This window comes from Rhinolophus sinicus, linkage group LG14 (assembly GCF_036562045.2).
Source record: "Rhinolophus sinicus isolate RSC01 linkage group LG14, ASM3656204v1, whole genome shotgun sequence".
In the NCBI taxonomy this organism is placed as follows: domain Eukaryota; kingdom Metazoa; phylum Chordata; class Mammalia; order Chiroptera; family Rhinolophidae; genus Rhinolophus; species Rhinolophus sinicus.
Genome location: NC_133763.1, coordinates 6,660,935 through 6,676,212, shown reverse-complemented (window position 1 = coordinate 6,676,212; position 15,278 = coordinate 6,660,935). Strand labels below are relative to the sequence as shown.

Below are 15,278 nucleotides of genomic sequence, written 5' to 3'. Positions count from 1 at the left end.
CCTGCGACCCTATGTTCCCTTTCTGTTTATTTTCAGTCGCTGGTTTTAATGTAATGCTCAAGTAAAGAGCAGTTGATAAAGCACACTTGCATGAATCTTTTGAGTAGAGGTGCCCCTCTCCCCTCTGCCCCAGGGAAGGCACTAGAAATTAGGCAATGGGTGTGTCTGAGAGGTGGGGGGATAGATGGTACCCTTCTTCCCATATTTTCTCATGACTGACACCTAGATGTTTTGTGGGTGGACAGCCCTTCACCCCATTCTCTGACATTCCATCATTACACGCTCCTTGGTTCTGAGGAGCTTCTAGACATTTAATGCATTTCTGGGTCCTTTTCTAAGAAGAAAATTAGAACTGAAACAGTTTTTAAATAATTCAGACCTCAGTGTATCCACATGAACTCAAGATTCCTGGCTGTCCATTATATATAGTAATAGAAGAGACCACAAAGCTTATTTCAGTCTTGACGTTGACCCAGGCTGCTTGAAAGCCTTTGAATTAGAGGATTTCCCCAGACTGGATTAGATGCCATAGAAATACCTTTCTATATACTTGGTGTTATGATATTTTGATATGCCACGAAAGGAATACAGATACTCTTACATTGTACCCTGTACATCAAAATGTATACCAACCTAGAGAAGAGATTCAATTGTTAATAATCCAGCAATATTATAAAACCCTTCAATTTTCTTGGGGGATTTTATAGCCAAGTTAATAGTCTCTTCCTGGCTTCTGTGTTGGAGGAGATCATGGTCCTTTATCTTTTCAGGTTGGTACAAAAGTAATGGCGGTTTAAAAGGTTAAAAATAATTGCAAAAACTGCAATTACTTTTGCACCAATAGTACATTTATGTACTATTCAGTGGAGGACTACCCATGTTAAAAGATGATAATTCACTATAAACGTTGATATATTTATAAATAACAATTTGGGACCATCTAAACTAAAATTGATTTCTATTATGGTTTTTCTTTTTGAATTTTAATTCATAATAATTTCCCACTGTGGTGCACATCTAAGCTATTGTTTATATTTTTATAGGAAATATAAGTGTATTTAGATTGTAATTTTCCAGCTTGGAGTTTGATTTTTTTGCTGTGTTTTTCTATATGTTTGGTACACATATCTTCGTTAAAGTTTTTCTTAAAAACAAAAGTGTGTGCCTTGCTTATGTTCTGGTCATTGATAAGTGGCTCTGAACTTGATGATTCATTTGAAGCCCATTTAAGGCTAAGTGTTTATTGAATATAATAGGGTAAGGATATAAGAAACCAAGTAGCATCTCAGCATTTTTCATGAAGCTTCTTTAAGTGTTTCCTCAAAAAATTCCAGCCTCCATGAGGGCAACCCTCAGATATGATTACTCACTGTACTCAGTGACAGACATTGGTGACAAATCCTTGGTAAGTTTCTTCAATTAATAGCCTCAATAAGTATCTATTGGGTAAGTGGAAAAAATGAATGATAGTTAATTGGAAATATAAATAGCAAACTTCAGTTTACCATGCTCCTGGAATCTGCCTCTCCTTTTGACATCTAGGTACCGATAAGAAGTATGCAACCTTAAAAACATCCAGGTCTGTCTTGGGAAATTCCATAGGGAAAACTATCTTCCAGCACAATCTAAGTGGGTTTTTATATTGGAACCATAGACTGTTGCAGTGGGAAGGGATATAGAACAATTCCCTTGTTTAACCCATAAGGAGACTGAAACGCAGAGAAATCCTGGGAAATATCACATAGCCACATAGCACAGCTGATGAGATTGAATGTGTGTGTGTGTTTGTGTGAGTCCCCTTCAGCAAATCATTTCATGTTTTTCCACGTTAGCTGACTTAGCTCCTCCCATGTCCAAAGATTCTATAATATTAAGATAAGACTAATTGGTGTTATGCTGGAGATATTTTTTTATTTGTGGAATTTTTCCCAGCCAAAGAAGATTTTTCGTGGGTACGGTTTTTATGAGGACCCTCAGATGGGCTGGCTGCTCTGGGACTGAACAGCTAAGGGGCGAGAGATAGAACCAGAATTGCCTGAAAGGTGACAACTTGCAGGAAAAATGGGGTGCGTCATTTCGTTCTCGCAATGAAGCAGGGTGCAGATTAGAAATCACGGTTTGCCAGAAGTTGCTGGTCATCGACGGCTGTTTAAGTGATCACTGTCAACAAGGAAATTGTGGGTAGCCCTTAAAGTGGTTCACCTCTGATTTATTCATAACCCTCACGCGAGCACTTGGCTTTGTTCTTGCTCTAGCAAGGGGGACGGATGCCAATAAGAACAGGAATAAAGAGCTCCTTGCATGGTCCAAGAGTGAATAGCACTTTACTGAAAGCCTGACCTCCTTTCCAGAGGTCTGTTATAGTACGGTTGACGCTGATTGGCTGTGTGTTTGGATGAATTGAGAGGCGAGCTTATAACGACTACCTACTCTGTCAACTCCATAGTGTACATAACAAGGTCTACGGAGTTGGAACTTGGGTTCTCACTTAACCTAAGGCTGGTGGTATTCATGCTAAATGGAAAGGCTTCCCTCTCCCTTGTCTTTGAAGCTTGAGGAATTTCACGTCTTATAATAGTTGGGAAAAGTTTGCTTCGTTCTAATGGAAGCGTACAGTGATCTCGGAGTGAAACAGGTTTTGACAATCTACCCTGCCCCCCCCCCCCACACACACTAAAATGAATTTAGAGACATTTAATAACGTAAGAAATTAAGGGATGGAGAATAAAATATGGACTACTACCCTGGGGTAGAAATAGCCATGGACCGGCCGATTGATTAGCCCTGTTTATCTGAGAGGCTTTATTTGTGCCACTTCACAAATTCTGTTCTGTTCCAGCTGCTCATGCTAAGGGGAAGGGACCTTTAAGAGACAGTCAGCTGGCCGGTTTGCACTGGGGCAGAGGTTGAATAGAATTACTTAAATCCCCAGAGCAACATTTAGTTAATGCTAGTCTTTTTTTTTTCCCCCTGATCCCGTCCACTCTGGCTTCCCTTTTCTCCTTCTGATGAAGTTGGTGTCTTACTACTTAAAGTGCATATATTTACACAAAAATTTCCTCAAATTTTCACAACACATTAACCCAGAAGAGCCATATTAGAAGATGGTGATGAGAGTTAATGATACATCTTTAGATAAAGCCATCCTCCTGTGCAATCACATCAGAGTCATCAGCTCATTTGTCATGGCTGAAGTGAAAATGTCAGGACCGATGAGTGTATGAGTGCTGAAGGGGGCGAGAGGGCTTTTGGAGAGAGACATTTTTGTGCTGGGAGTCGGCCATGGCTTAGATTTAGCTCCAGGGAAATACTGGGATTAGCCAACACTGTGAACAAATCCTTAGCATAACAGAATTAGTTGGGAAAATGGAGAGGTGGGGGTCAGGAGGACAGGCGCATTTCTGGAGACCTGCTCTAGGCAGCAGGCCACCACCTGTGGAAAAGAGTGAGGCGATGGACTGAAAATGTTCAGAGGGATGTGTTGCATTGATTTCAGGTCCATTGATTTCAGCAAGATTGAAGTCATAGATTTTCATGGTATCAACAGAAGACCTAAATATGTATCTATGGCGTTTGTTGTAAATATAGCTGTACTAAAAGAATTTCCATCTCAACAGCTAAAAACTTTTCAGGGAGGTAATATTTGAGTACACAGAGGTAACATTCAGGCACAGAGGACTTCTGACAGTATCTTAGAGCGAAAGTTAATACTTCATTTAAATAACAATAATTGTGGTGAAATACTTGTACTGTTGAATTTGCACAAAACCAAGAAGCTAAACTTTCTTTAAACAGACTTCTTTCTGAAACTTTAATTGAAAAGTAACTTATTTTCTTTAGCTACAGGAGTCCTTATCTTTGATAGACCAGTACTAGCAGATTTATTTCATTTTGGATCCAGTGAATTGTTCTCTCTCAGATAATGTGCCCAAACAACCTTTTCTTGTTTAATTCTATTGATTTACAGTGTTAAAGTGAAATAATCTGATACCTGTTTCCTGCCCTTTGAGTATTTCTCGTCAAAGAGGCTGATTAGTTTTTTTCCCCCCAGGTCTTTAGCTGTTTTAAATGTATAATTATCATTGCATGTCATTTGATAGCTGTACTAATTGCTGGCAACTATTGTCTGTTTGCACTTAATGCTGAAATCTGATCAACATCCTGCTTTGGTTGATGTTTGGTGGTAAACTTTAATTAACTCTTATTGCATTGAAGAAGAGTTCAGGCTTGGTGCTAACTAATCATTTACCTTCATTATGTCCTGACAGCTCCACTTGTTCATGGTCCTAATAGATACACCAGTCAGTAAATAAACCTGCAAACCTTATGCCTGCTGGTGGCTCCACACTGATGCTTTGCTACTTAAAGTATAAGATAATTGGGCCCAGATAATTATTTAGTTAGTTTAGTATCTCTAGTTTTGCAGACACTAATCTTAATTGCCTCTTTGATGCAGGACAATTTTATTTTAATAGAAACTGTAGATTTGAGATAACATTATTCCTTCGGCCAGGTTCCTATGAACATGCATCTTTTCAATCAATACAATTAAGCTTGTCTCCTGTTGGAATTCTTGTCATTATTTTTCCTGAAATACTTTTCCTGTAATGATATTGAAGTTAAAGTAATCAGGTTACCAGCAGATCATGTAAAATTCAACTCAAAATTGCTGGCTGCTTGATTTTAATTTGTCTGACATCAAGTTTGTTTGAAAAGGGATAATATGTGGGTAAACCAAGGAGCTTATAATTATGGTTGACGTTTGTTTGTTTATAATGAAATCTAATTAAAGTTCATACATTTGAAACACAAAAGTTAATTACTGAATTGCTCACTTCACTTATGGACAGCAGTCAAATTAACTTTCAGGCCAACCCTTACCTCCCCCCGAAACGCGCACGCGTGCACACACACACACACACACCCCAAAACAAAAGGCTCTCCATAATAGAAATAAAATAACCAACTAATCTTAGTGATGAAACATAAGTTTGCCAATGTTTCATCCAGAAGAAAACTTGGCATTCCACTATGTCCTCTATTATGTTAGTCCTAACGTGGTCTTTAATATAAAATAATTTAAACTACATGGAATATAAAAAGAGACCTCTATTTCGTAGACTCTTAAGAGTATTACATACAAAAAGGTACTTGGTAGGGATTTAAAAATTATGCATGTAACTTTCTTCATTAAAACTATTTTGAAATCATGTAAAATCATTGAAATAATTGCTCAAGGTATAGGAATGTTTGCTGGAATACCTGACCTGTGATTAGGTTATGAAGATAATTATGGTAGGTTTAGCCTTCAAAGAATGACGTTTAAAAAAAAAAAAGAAGAAGAATGTATGTCCACTGTTACACTTATTGTTGTTTTGGTTATGAGATCATATTGGTGGGAATCATGAAATACAAATAATTATACAATTGTTTTCTCTTAAATATTCAGTTGCCAGTAGTTCGATAATGAATTTTATTTATGAATAAGCAAAGAAGGAAATGTGTATGTTAGAATATATTGTCTTCACAGTATATGAGACAAATATGTGTGGTATGGTTTTCACTAGTCTGGTAAATCTCTTTTTGAAACTCAATATTCCATAGTTATATATACTTTAATAAAACCAATTAAGATGAATTTTTAAAATGTTCCTATGTGACAACTTAAAAGCATTATCAACTAAACACTCTTAGATTGTGTGTATGCCAGAGAGATTAGTCAATTGCATTTTAAAGACTAGAAATATAAACATATGAAAAACATGGCAAATATGATTTATAAATTTCTGAAAATGATTGATGCAGTCCATTTTTTGCTTAGAAGTGTTATTTACTTGAACTTTCAAATATAGTAGGGATTGAGGGAGAGGGGTCTGAGAAGGGAAAATTATTCTGTCCATTATAAAGATGCTTTGTAAAATTGAGTGTAATTTACACAACCTTTTAGTATTTCCAGAGAATATACTTATATGTGTTTTGCTATAACACCTGATTGATTTGTAGATTCATATGTATTTAGGGAAGAAAAATTAAAAGGATCATGCAGTCATTTCACTCTAATTCTACTTTGCATAGATAAGACAAAGGAAAGATGATACTTAGGTATGACTGGGTAACATCCAGAGGTAACTTTTCCTCCTATAAAGAAAGCAAAAAAAAAAAAAAGAGGGTATATTCTCACAGTATTGGCAAACAACAGCTTTCTAGTAATGCTTTAGCTGATTAGGACATCCTTACCCTTCAATGAAGCAATCACCACAAAGCCCCAATGTCAGCTGGAATACTCGCAAAACAGTATCAAAGAAAGAATCAGAAAGAGACACTGAACATAATTACCGTTCCTGTCCTTGTCTCATACCAACCTAAACTATTCATTTTCCATTAGAATGAATAAGAATATTAGGAATCAACGCGATTGGTTCAAAGTACCAAAGTTTGTTTACAGAGGATGATAGCTCAAGTACTGGCTTCATCTTGCTGAGTGATTATGAATTTGTCGTGATGCAAACAAATAGCGAGAGTCATCGAATAGTGTACTTTGGTGAAGGAGCGATTATTGATTTCTAGCTGGAGTTTGATTCAAGTTGGAAGAAAACTGAGTAAAATTCCTATTTCCCACAACTAATCACATTAAGAACTATTGGACTCGCTGTCCAAGTGTATCTTGCCTCTAACACATATGGTTAATGATATGTCATTGTCATATAAAGTCCATGTAGGTTTAGAGATGAGAGAGAGAAGGAGGGAAACTGAGGGTGGGAAGAGAAAAAGAGAGAAAGAGAGAATGAGAGACGGAGAAGCCTACTACACATTGATCACAAAGGTCTTGTTTATAGAGAAGGAAATAAATCTGCATTGAATGTCTAATTTAGATCTTAATGAGAAAAATGAGAGGAAAATGACGGAGCTGACTTGCGCACTCATGTTTGTCTTTGGAAACTTTCCCTCTTTAAACATTTGCTCGTTTTAAACACTTTCTATATTTTGGTTACGTCCTTCTCTTCAAACATAATTACCTTCTCCCCTTTGTCGTGACATGGGTGGAAAGTTTCTGCCGTGTCAGGAGAGGTCGTCACGCATTCTTCCGCAGTTCTCTTCATTAATTCCTTCTTGCAGAAGCATTTTCCCTCGTGCTGGGAAGCTAGAAGGGTGTAACAGAAGAGCCCTGGAACATTAGCAGGAAGCTCTAAGCTAGTTAATGCAGTATAATTGTCTGGACATAGACTGGTCTTTGTTTGTGTGGTTCGCCCCGAATCAGCTGTAATTAACTCCAGAGTGTTTCCAGATTGCCAGCAAAGAAAAATTACAGCTTTTCTGTTTTAAATTGTAAAGCTCACAAACATTAACTATGCAGATTGCATTGGCTTTGATATATTTCTATCCTGCAAGGGGGGGGGGAAAGCTTATTTGGCTGCCCTCCCCCCTTCTAAAAATGTGCTTTTGTTAAGTTGATTTAGTGTCTATTGGAACATAATGGCTCCTTAATAGTGGGACTTGAAATCTTTTTCATATTTCCAGCCCTTTCACATCCATGTATATGCCTTTCTCTGTGCTAACAGTTTTAATACTGCAGTGGGAAAGAAGTTACGCAATCGTTTATGAAATACCGAACATACACTAAAATAAGCAAATTGCAGAGACAACTGAGTAAAGAAAACCACGAGCACCAACTTAAAAGACAAAGATCAAAGATGAATATCTGACGTAACCGGTGCTTCCACACAGGTACTTTACCTGTGTTTTGCTATATCAAAAGAGACTGAGCAAAGGGCAATTTCATTACCTTCTTCTCTTGGTCAGCACACCACACCCTTTTAAAAGCTTCTGTACAGTAGTTTGTAATTATGAATTCCAACATGCGTAAAAATGAGGTAGCGATGTGAGCTAATACAGCCCAGTACACAAAAGATCTGTCAGCAACTGATGCAGGGAAAAAAAAAAAAAAAAAAAGGTCCAGCCAAAAATCTTTTTTTTTTTTCTTTCTTCTGAATTTAACAATAAGGAATTTAAGCCTCAATGTGGCTTTAGCAACCAAAGAAAAGAAGCTCTTGGTGTCTGCATAATACCACTTTGATGGATTTTTTTTCATCAGTTCTCTGTACGTGGCAACAAATAAACAAGTATAATTATATTTGTGAAGGTCTATTCATTGCTTTGTCAGGATTAGATATATGTGCCGTTTTCACACTGTGCCTCTCTTTTGTCTTTGCCTAACTCACTATGACATATTGATAGAGGATTTGGAGTGGGGAAAAAGCCACAGCACAGACAGTGATGACCTTTTGGAAACTTGATATAATTCAAGGATTTTTATTTATTTTCTTTTTTTAGGATTTGTAACTCATTACCAAATTCTCTCAGAAGTGGACAACTTTTAACCCACTTAAAATGGAGTAAATGAAGACTCAGAGTGTTATGAGATGGCTAAAGAACAGATGAGAATAAAAACAATAGGCTGAGGGGCACACTGGTCTTCTTTCCCAGCCCTTAGCAGAGTGGCTAACATAGCATTCCTTTCCCATTATTCTGTCCCCTTGATCAGATCACATTCTTTTTAATCATTTCACAAACACTGTCTCACTGGACCGGAGAGGAAGCCTGGGACCATCTCAATTAAAAAACAGAGGTAAAACTGGCCTCTCTGATTTGGGGTTCTAATGAGAATTGTGCTTTCTGAATGCAAAGGAATTTTTCTATTGTTCAGAAAGCACCCCTTTCATGAGCCTGGCTCCTTGCAGGTGGGTTTGGTCTTTTAGCAGAGCAGAGTTTAGGCAAGCAGTGACTTCAGGACGGAAGCAAAGCAGCAGAAGCAATCAAAGTTCTTTTCTGCATATTGTCTATTAGTTCCAAAAAAAAGGATTTGCATGATTAAAATCACTGATCTTGTGAATCCCCAAAAAATGTGTACACAAATTCTAAGCAGACCAGCGGGTATGGATTGTTCTGAATTTACCATTAAAATTATATTAGATTTTCCTTTTGCGATTTCTTGAAGACTGGTGATTTAAAAAGGTAGACCGTTTGGCAGTAGAGAATAGAAATTACTGAAGACTAAATAGAAACCAGCTTAAATGGCAAAGCAACTTTTATAGAGAGTTTACTTGTTACACAGTCATTTTGGAATGAATTCTGTGGTTTAAGTTAAATGGTTGTCTTTGTGGTCTTTTAACTGGGCCTTATAAAACTTCAATGTAAATTTCCTAAATGGGTCACATTGATAAAAGAAGCATCTTATCTGACATTGATGACAGTGAAATCACTTCGAATCATATTCAGTATGTACAATATATTCACAGTGTCACAGTACATATTGATCTAAATAACTTTTTAACAACACAAACTCAAGTGTTTCCATCAAAATACCCTGGTAAACATTGCCATGGTTGTAGTCAATAGCTATGAATGAAAAAAATCAGGTAATTATTACTAGCTCTGGCAATTCAGATAGTTTTGTTATTGTTGCTTTGGGAATGAAATGTAAATTTAGTTGTACAGAAGACTTATGGATTTGACTCAGTTTCTGATTCATGGGTACCTCATTGAGAAGAAATTGCTAGGCGATTTTGTGTAAAATAATGTGGGAATATTGTAACAAAACATCTCCTACCGTATTGCTTTGACCTGCGATGGACTTTTTCGTGTAGTTTTCATTATTTTTTCTGCATAACAACAATGTTGTCATATTTTTGGAAATTACTTCTGCCTTATTCAGATAAAATAAACAGGCTCTACTTCATATAGAGAAATATTGAGAGGATACAATGCAGGGTCCATTCAGCATCTGGACGAAATTATTAACTGCACATTACAGATAACTATTTGAGGGGCATTCAGCATGTGTGCGATAATTCTAGCCACTGTTTCTGTGGGCTGAGAACTGTTATAGGGGTATAGGCACAACTAAATTGAAGCAGTAATAAAAGTAGCTCAGAAACTCTTTTCCAAAGCTGTCACGTGTTTGGGACCTTTACTCATCTTTGTTGTGAAGGTGAATCTTCTTCCATATATCAGCCTAAATTATAGGAAAGAAAGAAAAAAACACTTCCACTCCAAATATCTAACTTCCTGCCTTCCTCATTTCCCTCAGTCCAGCAGGGGGATTGCATGTTAGGCATTTTGGCTCCCTTCAGTGTGTATACATTGTGCCGATTTGGTGAATGCAAAAGTAAACATTAATGTTTTGTGGACTAGTTCGAAAATTATTAGCTTTTCAGGCTTAGGGGTATCCGATGATTTCAGAGGGTTTCAAAAGCTGCATACATGCCATGAGGATCATTTACCTGGAGCTCATCAATGATTAAAATTACACACCAAGCTTTGTGACGTGAGCAATTAGAGTGTCATTTTAACCATGGCAGATACCAAAACGAATTTCGATTTCATTTTCAAGCTGTGCAGATCTCTTGATGTATTCTACACTGATCACTTCCTCTCGGATTTAGCTGACAAGATCAAATTTGATTACAGTAAACAGTGTTTTAAGAAGTTATTCTTCATACTTGATATGCCAATGACCTTCAGTGAGGTCTTTTTTCCCTAAGAACTTCTCAGAAGGCATTTCTGAAATGCTTCGTACTGGTGAGGCAGCATTGGGGATTGTTCTTAGTTCTCTACCACGGTGAAGTCTGGACATTAGAATGTGGAGACATCCAGGGTGAGACGTTGCATGTGTGTCCTACCCAATATGATATGGAATGTAATACAGCAATGTCAAGCTTTCTTGTTTCGGAAATGATCAGCGTATGTGAAAGTGATGATAATTTTCCATTAAGGGGCTAATTGCCTGAAAGTCATGGGTTTCTCCAGTCTTAAGATTTGAAAGAAGGTTGCTTACCTGCTTCATAAAATCGAAACAGTGTCTATGTCACAGGCTGACAATAAACACTAAAGTTTCAGCCCACTCAACTGTTGTGTACAGTGCCATCATTCTGCAAACAGAATGATCTGCAGGGACTCAGAGAAGCTTATGCTGTAATCAAGCTGCTATTACAGTAGCTGAGGTTTGCAGGCACACACACACACACACACACACACAGAAGGGGAACACATTTTTACCAACACATGCTCAACTTGCTTCTGGTACCTTACCCTGCTGCCGGAAACAGATATGGCTTTATAGAGAATGCATCTTGTTCTCAACAAAAGCAGTTTATGGTCTAAGATGCCTGGCTGCAAAAGAACTGAAATAAATAAATAAATAAACTGAAATTCTTTTTAAGTGATGGAAGGATTTTCATCAGTAGTGCTTGCATATGATTTGTTAAGCCAGGGGAGATGTTGATGGAGATGAGATATGGTTGAGAGATGGGCAACTCACCAGGATTGATAACATCAAAACGGTGTTTGAAATGGTGTTCATTACCTATCGCAGTGAAAAAAAACTGAGTGAATGCGATTGTGCCCTCAGATGATAGGACTGGTTGCAGTAAATATTAATTTCTGTTCTGTTGCCCATTGAGGCGACTGAAGTGTGGGGAAGAATTGTGATTGGTGCTTAATCAGGGCCAGCCAGATACCTGCTGAGAGCTTTTGCACAAGGAAGATTTGTAGTAAGCTGATTTACTGGCAAAATGAAAACCAGAGAAGAGTTTGGTCGCTGCTGCCTGTGACTGTAATATTTCTAATTTTAAGGTTCCTTTATTGTGGGTCTCTCTTCCCCACTCCTCCCCCCTTCTAGTCGTTGCCTGATAAAGTAAAAGGTTAATTTTAAACGTTGCAAGTTATTTGCATTGTTCTTTTATTCCTGCCTTCGTGTATGGAAGCCAGTCCCATTTGTGTTAGGGTAAAGAGGGGCGTAATGCCTTGATGTGTATTATATACGTTTTCAGAAAACAGGAATGAAAAAAAAAATGTGATCACTGATACCAATTTGAGATTTATGATGAATGCTCCTAGCGATTTCAGAAACGCCTAGGATGTCTAGGCATGCCTGTGATAGCTAGCTACATTATTTTGCTACATTTATACAAAGTCTGTCTGTGATAGATAGGTATGCTGGTTTTAAGTTTTCCCCCTCACCTCTTTAGATAGTCAGGTTTACAGCAGCTGTAAATTAGTGATGGGCTATTAGTGAGCTGTGTCATTATTTAATAAAAATGGCTTCTCTCACCTTATTTTTTATCCAGGTCCCTGACAGGCTGGATGAAATGAGATCCCTATGTAGCAATTGCCATGGAAACCTGTGACTCCTCTCCTATCTCAAGGCAGGAGAATGGGCAGAGCACATCAAAGCTATGTGGAACGACGCAACTTGATAATGAGGTGCCCGAGAAAGCTGCAGAGATGGAGCCCGACAGGGAAAACAGCTCCACAGATGACAACCTGAAAACGGAGGAGCGCAAAAGTGAAGTCTTGCTGAGTTTCGGCGTCGAGAATGCAGCTGCCACTCAGGTGCCCTCCGCAAAGGAGATACCCTGCAACGAATGTGCCACTTCTTTTCCCAGTTTACAGAAGTACATGGAACACCACTGCCCCAATGCCCGCCTCCCCATCTTGAAGGATGACAACGAGAGCGACGTCAGCGAGTTAGAGGACAGCGACGTGGAAAACCTAACAGGGGAGATCGTGTACCAGCCTGATGGGTCAGCATATATAATCGAGGACTCCAAAGAAAGTGGGCAGAATGCACAGACCGGGGCGAACAGCAAACTCTTTTCCACGGCGACGTTCCTGGGCTCCCTGGCGCCCGCCGGAGAGAAGAGTGACCAGGCTGCCTCTGCACCCATGTCGTTCTACCCACAGATCATCAACACTTTTCATATCGCGTCATCCCTCGGGAAACCATTTACAGCCGACCAGGCTTTCCCAAATACCTCAGCGTTCGCAGGAGTCGGTCCTGTGTTGCACAGTTTCCGTGTGTACGATCTCCGACACAAGCGAGAGAAAGACTATCTAACCAGTGACGGCTCAGCCAAAAACTCCTGTGTGTCCAAAGATGTCCCCAACAATGTGGACCTGTCCAAATTCGATGGTTGTGTCAGCGATGGGAAAAGGAAACCCGTTCTAATGTGTTTCTTGTGCAAGTTGTCTTTCGGTTATATCCGGTCATTTGTAACCCATGCTGTGCATGACCATCGGATGACCCTCAATGACGAGGAGCAGAAGCTCCTCAGTAATAAATGCGTCTCCGCCATAATACAGGGGATTGGCAAAGACAAAGAACCTCTTATAAGCTTTCTGGAACCAAAAAAATCCACTTCTGTGTATCCCCATTTTTCTACTGCAAACCTCATAGGACCTGACCCCACCTTCCGCGGTTTATGGAGTGCTTTTCATGTTGAAAACGGTGACTCTCTGCCGGCTGGCTTTGCCTTCTTGAAAGGAAGCGCGGGGACCGCGGGCTCCGCAGAGCAGTCGCTGGGGGTCACCCCAATGCCAAAGGCTGACGTGAATCTGGGGGGGCTGTCTAGTTTAGTAGTGAACACCCCGATTACCTCTGTCTCCCTCGGCCACGCATCGTCCGAGTCGAGCAAGACGTCAGAGAGCAAAGACCAAGAGAACAACTGTGAAAAGCCAAAAGAAAGCACCGTCCTGCACCCCAACGGGGAGTGCCCTGTCAAAAGCGAGCCCCCGGACGCGGGCGAGGAGGACGAGGAGGACGCGTACGCCCATGAACTTGACGACGAGGAAGTGTTAGGTGAGCTCACCGAGAGTATTGGTAACAAAGATTTCCCTCTCTTAAACCAAAGCATTTCTCCTGTATCATCCAGTGTGCTAAAATTTATTGAAAAGGGTACCTCGTCCTCCTCGGCGACGGTTTCTGATGACACAGAGAAGAAGAAGCAGGCTGCCGCCGTCAGGGCCGGTGGCAGCCTGGCTAATACCTATGGCCTCGGTGGCAAGGACTTTGCAGAAGCAGGTGCCAGTAAGGACAGTGCCACGGCCCCTCACGCCAGTGAGACAGGCCGGGGGGACGACGACAGTGCAGCTCCTCCCCACCAGCACGGCTTCGCCCCCAGTGCCCCCGGCACCCCGGGGCCCGGAGGAGACGGCTCACCGGGCAGTGGCATCGAGTGTCCCAAGTGCGACACGGTGTTGGGGTCTTCGAGGTCTCTGGGTGGTCATATGACGATGATGCACTCGAGGAACTCATGCAAAACCCTCAAGTGTCCCAAATGCAACTGGCATTACAAGTACCAGCAGACACTGGAGGCCCACATGAAGGAGAAACACCCGGAGCCCGGCGGCTCGTGTGTGTATTGTAAGACTGGACAGCCTCACCCCAGGCTCGCCCGGGGGGAGAGCTACACGTGTGGCTATAAACCCTTCCGTTGTGAGGTTTGTAACTACTCTACCACGACCAAAGGCAACCTCAGTATTCATATGCAGTCCGACAAGCACCTAAACAACGTTCAGAATCTCCAGAATGGCAACGGTGAGCAGGTGTTTGGCCACTCTGCCCCCGCCCCCAACACCAGCCTCAGCGGCTGCGGAACGCCCTCTCCGTCCAAACCCAAGCAGAAGCCCACCTGGCGGTGTGAGGTGTGTGACTACGAAACCAACGTCGCGAGGAACCTCCGCATCCACATGACGAGCGAAAAGCACATGCACAATATGATGCTTTTGCAGCAGAACATGAAGCAGATCCAGCATAACCTGCACCTGGGCCTGGCCCCGGCGGAGGCGGAGCTTTATCAGTACTACCTGGCCCAGAATATAGGCCTGACCGGGATGAAGCTGGAAAACCCTGCGGACCCGCAGCTAATGATCAACCCGTTCCAGCTAGACCCGGCCACGGCGGCCGCCCTGGCCCCGGGACTTGGTGAGTATTGACTGCTTTTCCACACTCCAGTGCCTTTCTCGGATCACATTTGGGGTGGGCACCACGCGCCCAGAGGAAGTGGGGAGTGCCAGCGCACTGGGGACAGCGTACATGAAGGGACTTTCTCTTTAAGCTGGATAATCAATCCACCACGCGTGCTTTACTTCAACCTCGATTTAACTTCCTAGAGGAAGGGGTGAAGGGACCCTGGGCAGCCTCAGAGTGAGCGAACTTTGCCTTTATTCAGTAGAGTAAGTAACCAACGCTCATGTGCCTGAGTTGCCTGCAATCCTTAGCCATACTGTACAAGGTTTATAGCTTCGAGTTTGGCAGGCGTTCCCTAAAATACCAAACTTGAGCTTCTAAAGGGGTAGACCGTTTAGTTTTAATTAAATAGTTTGGAAAACGATTTGAATGTCTGTGATGGGAGATAATTGAACTGCTCACAGTAACGCTGTTACCTTAGCCCAGGTATTTGGCAGTAGATTACAGGCACGCACACACAGTGTTAGCCAGA

The 15,278-nt window shown here is 40.9% G+C and overlaps 1 protein-coding gene across 1 annotated transcript in view; it reads left to right on the top strand.

The window, feature by feature from the left end:
- Positions 1-15,278, top strand: part of ZFHX4 (zinc finger homeobox 4) — a 173,668-nt gene that overhangs the window by 8,050 nt on the left and 150,340 nt on the right. The window contains 1 exon segment of the mRNA XM_074319320.1: positions 12,126-14,761. Within this exon segment, the coding sequence (XP_074175421.1) occupies positions 12,172-14,761 (2,590 nt within the window). The 5' untranslated portion in view covers positions 12,126-12,171.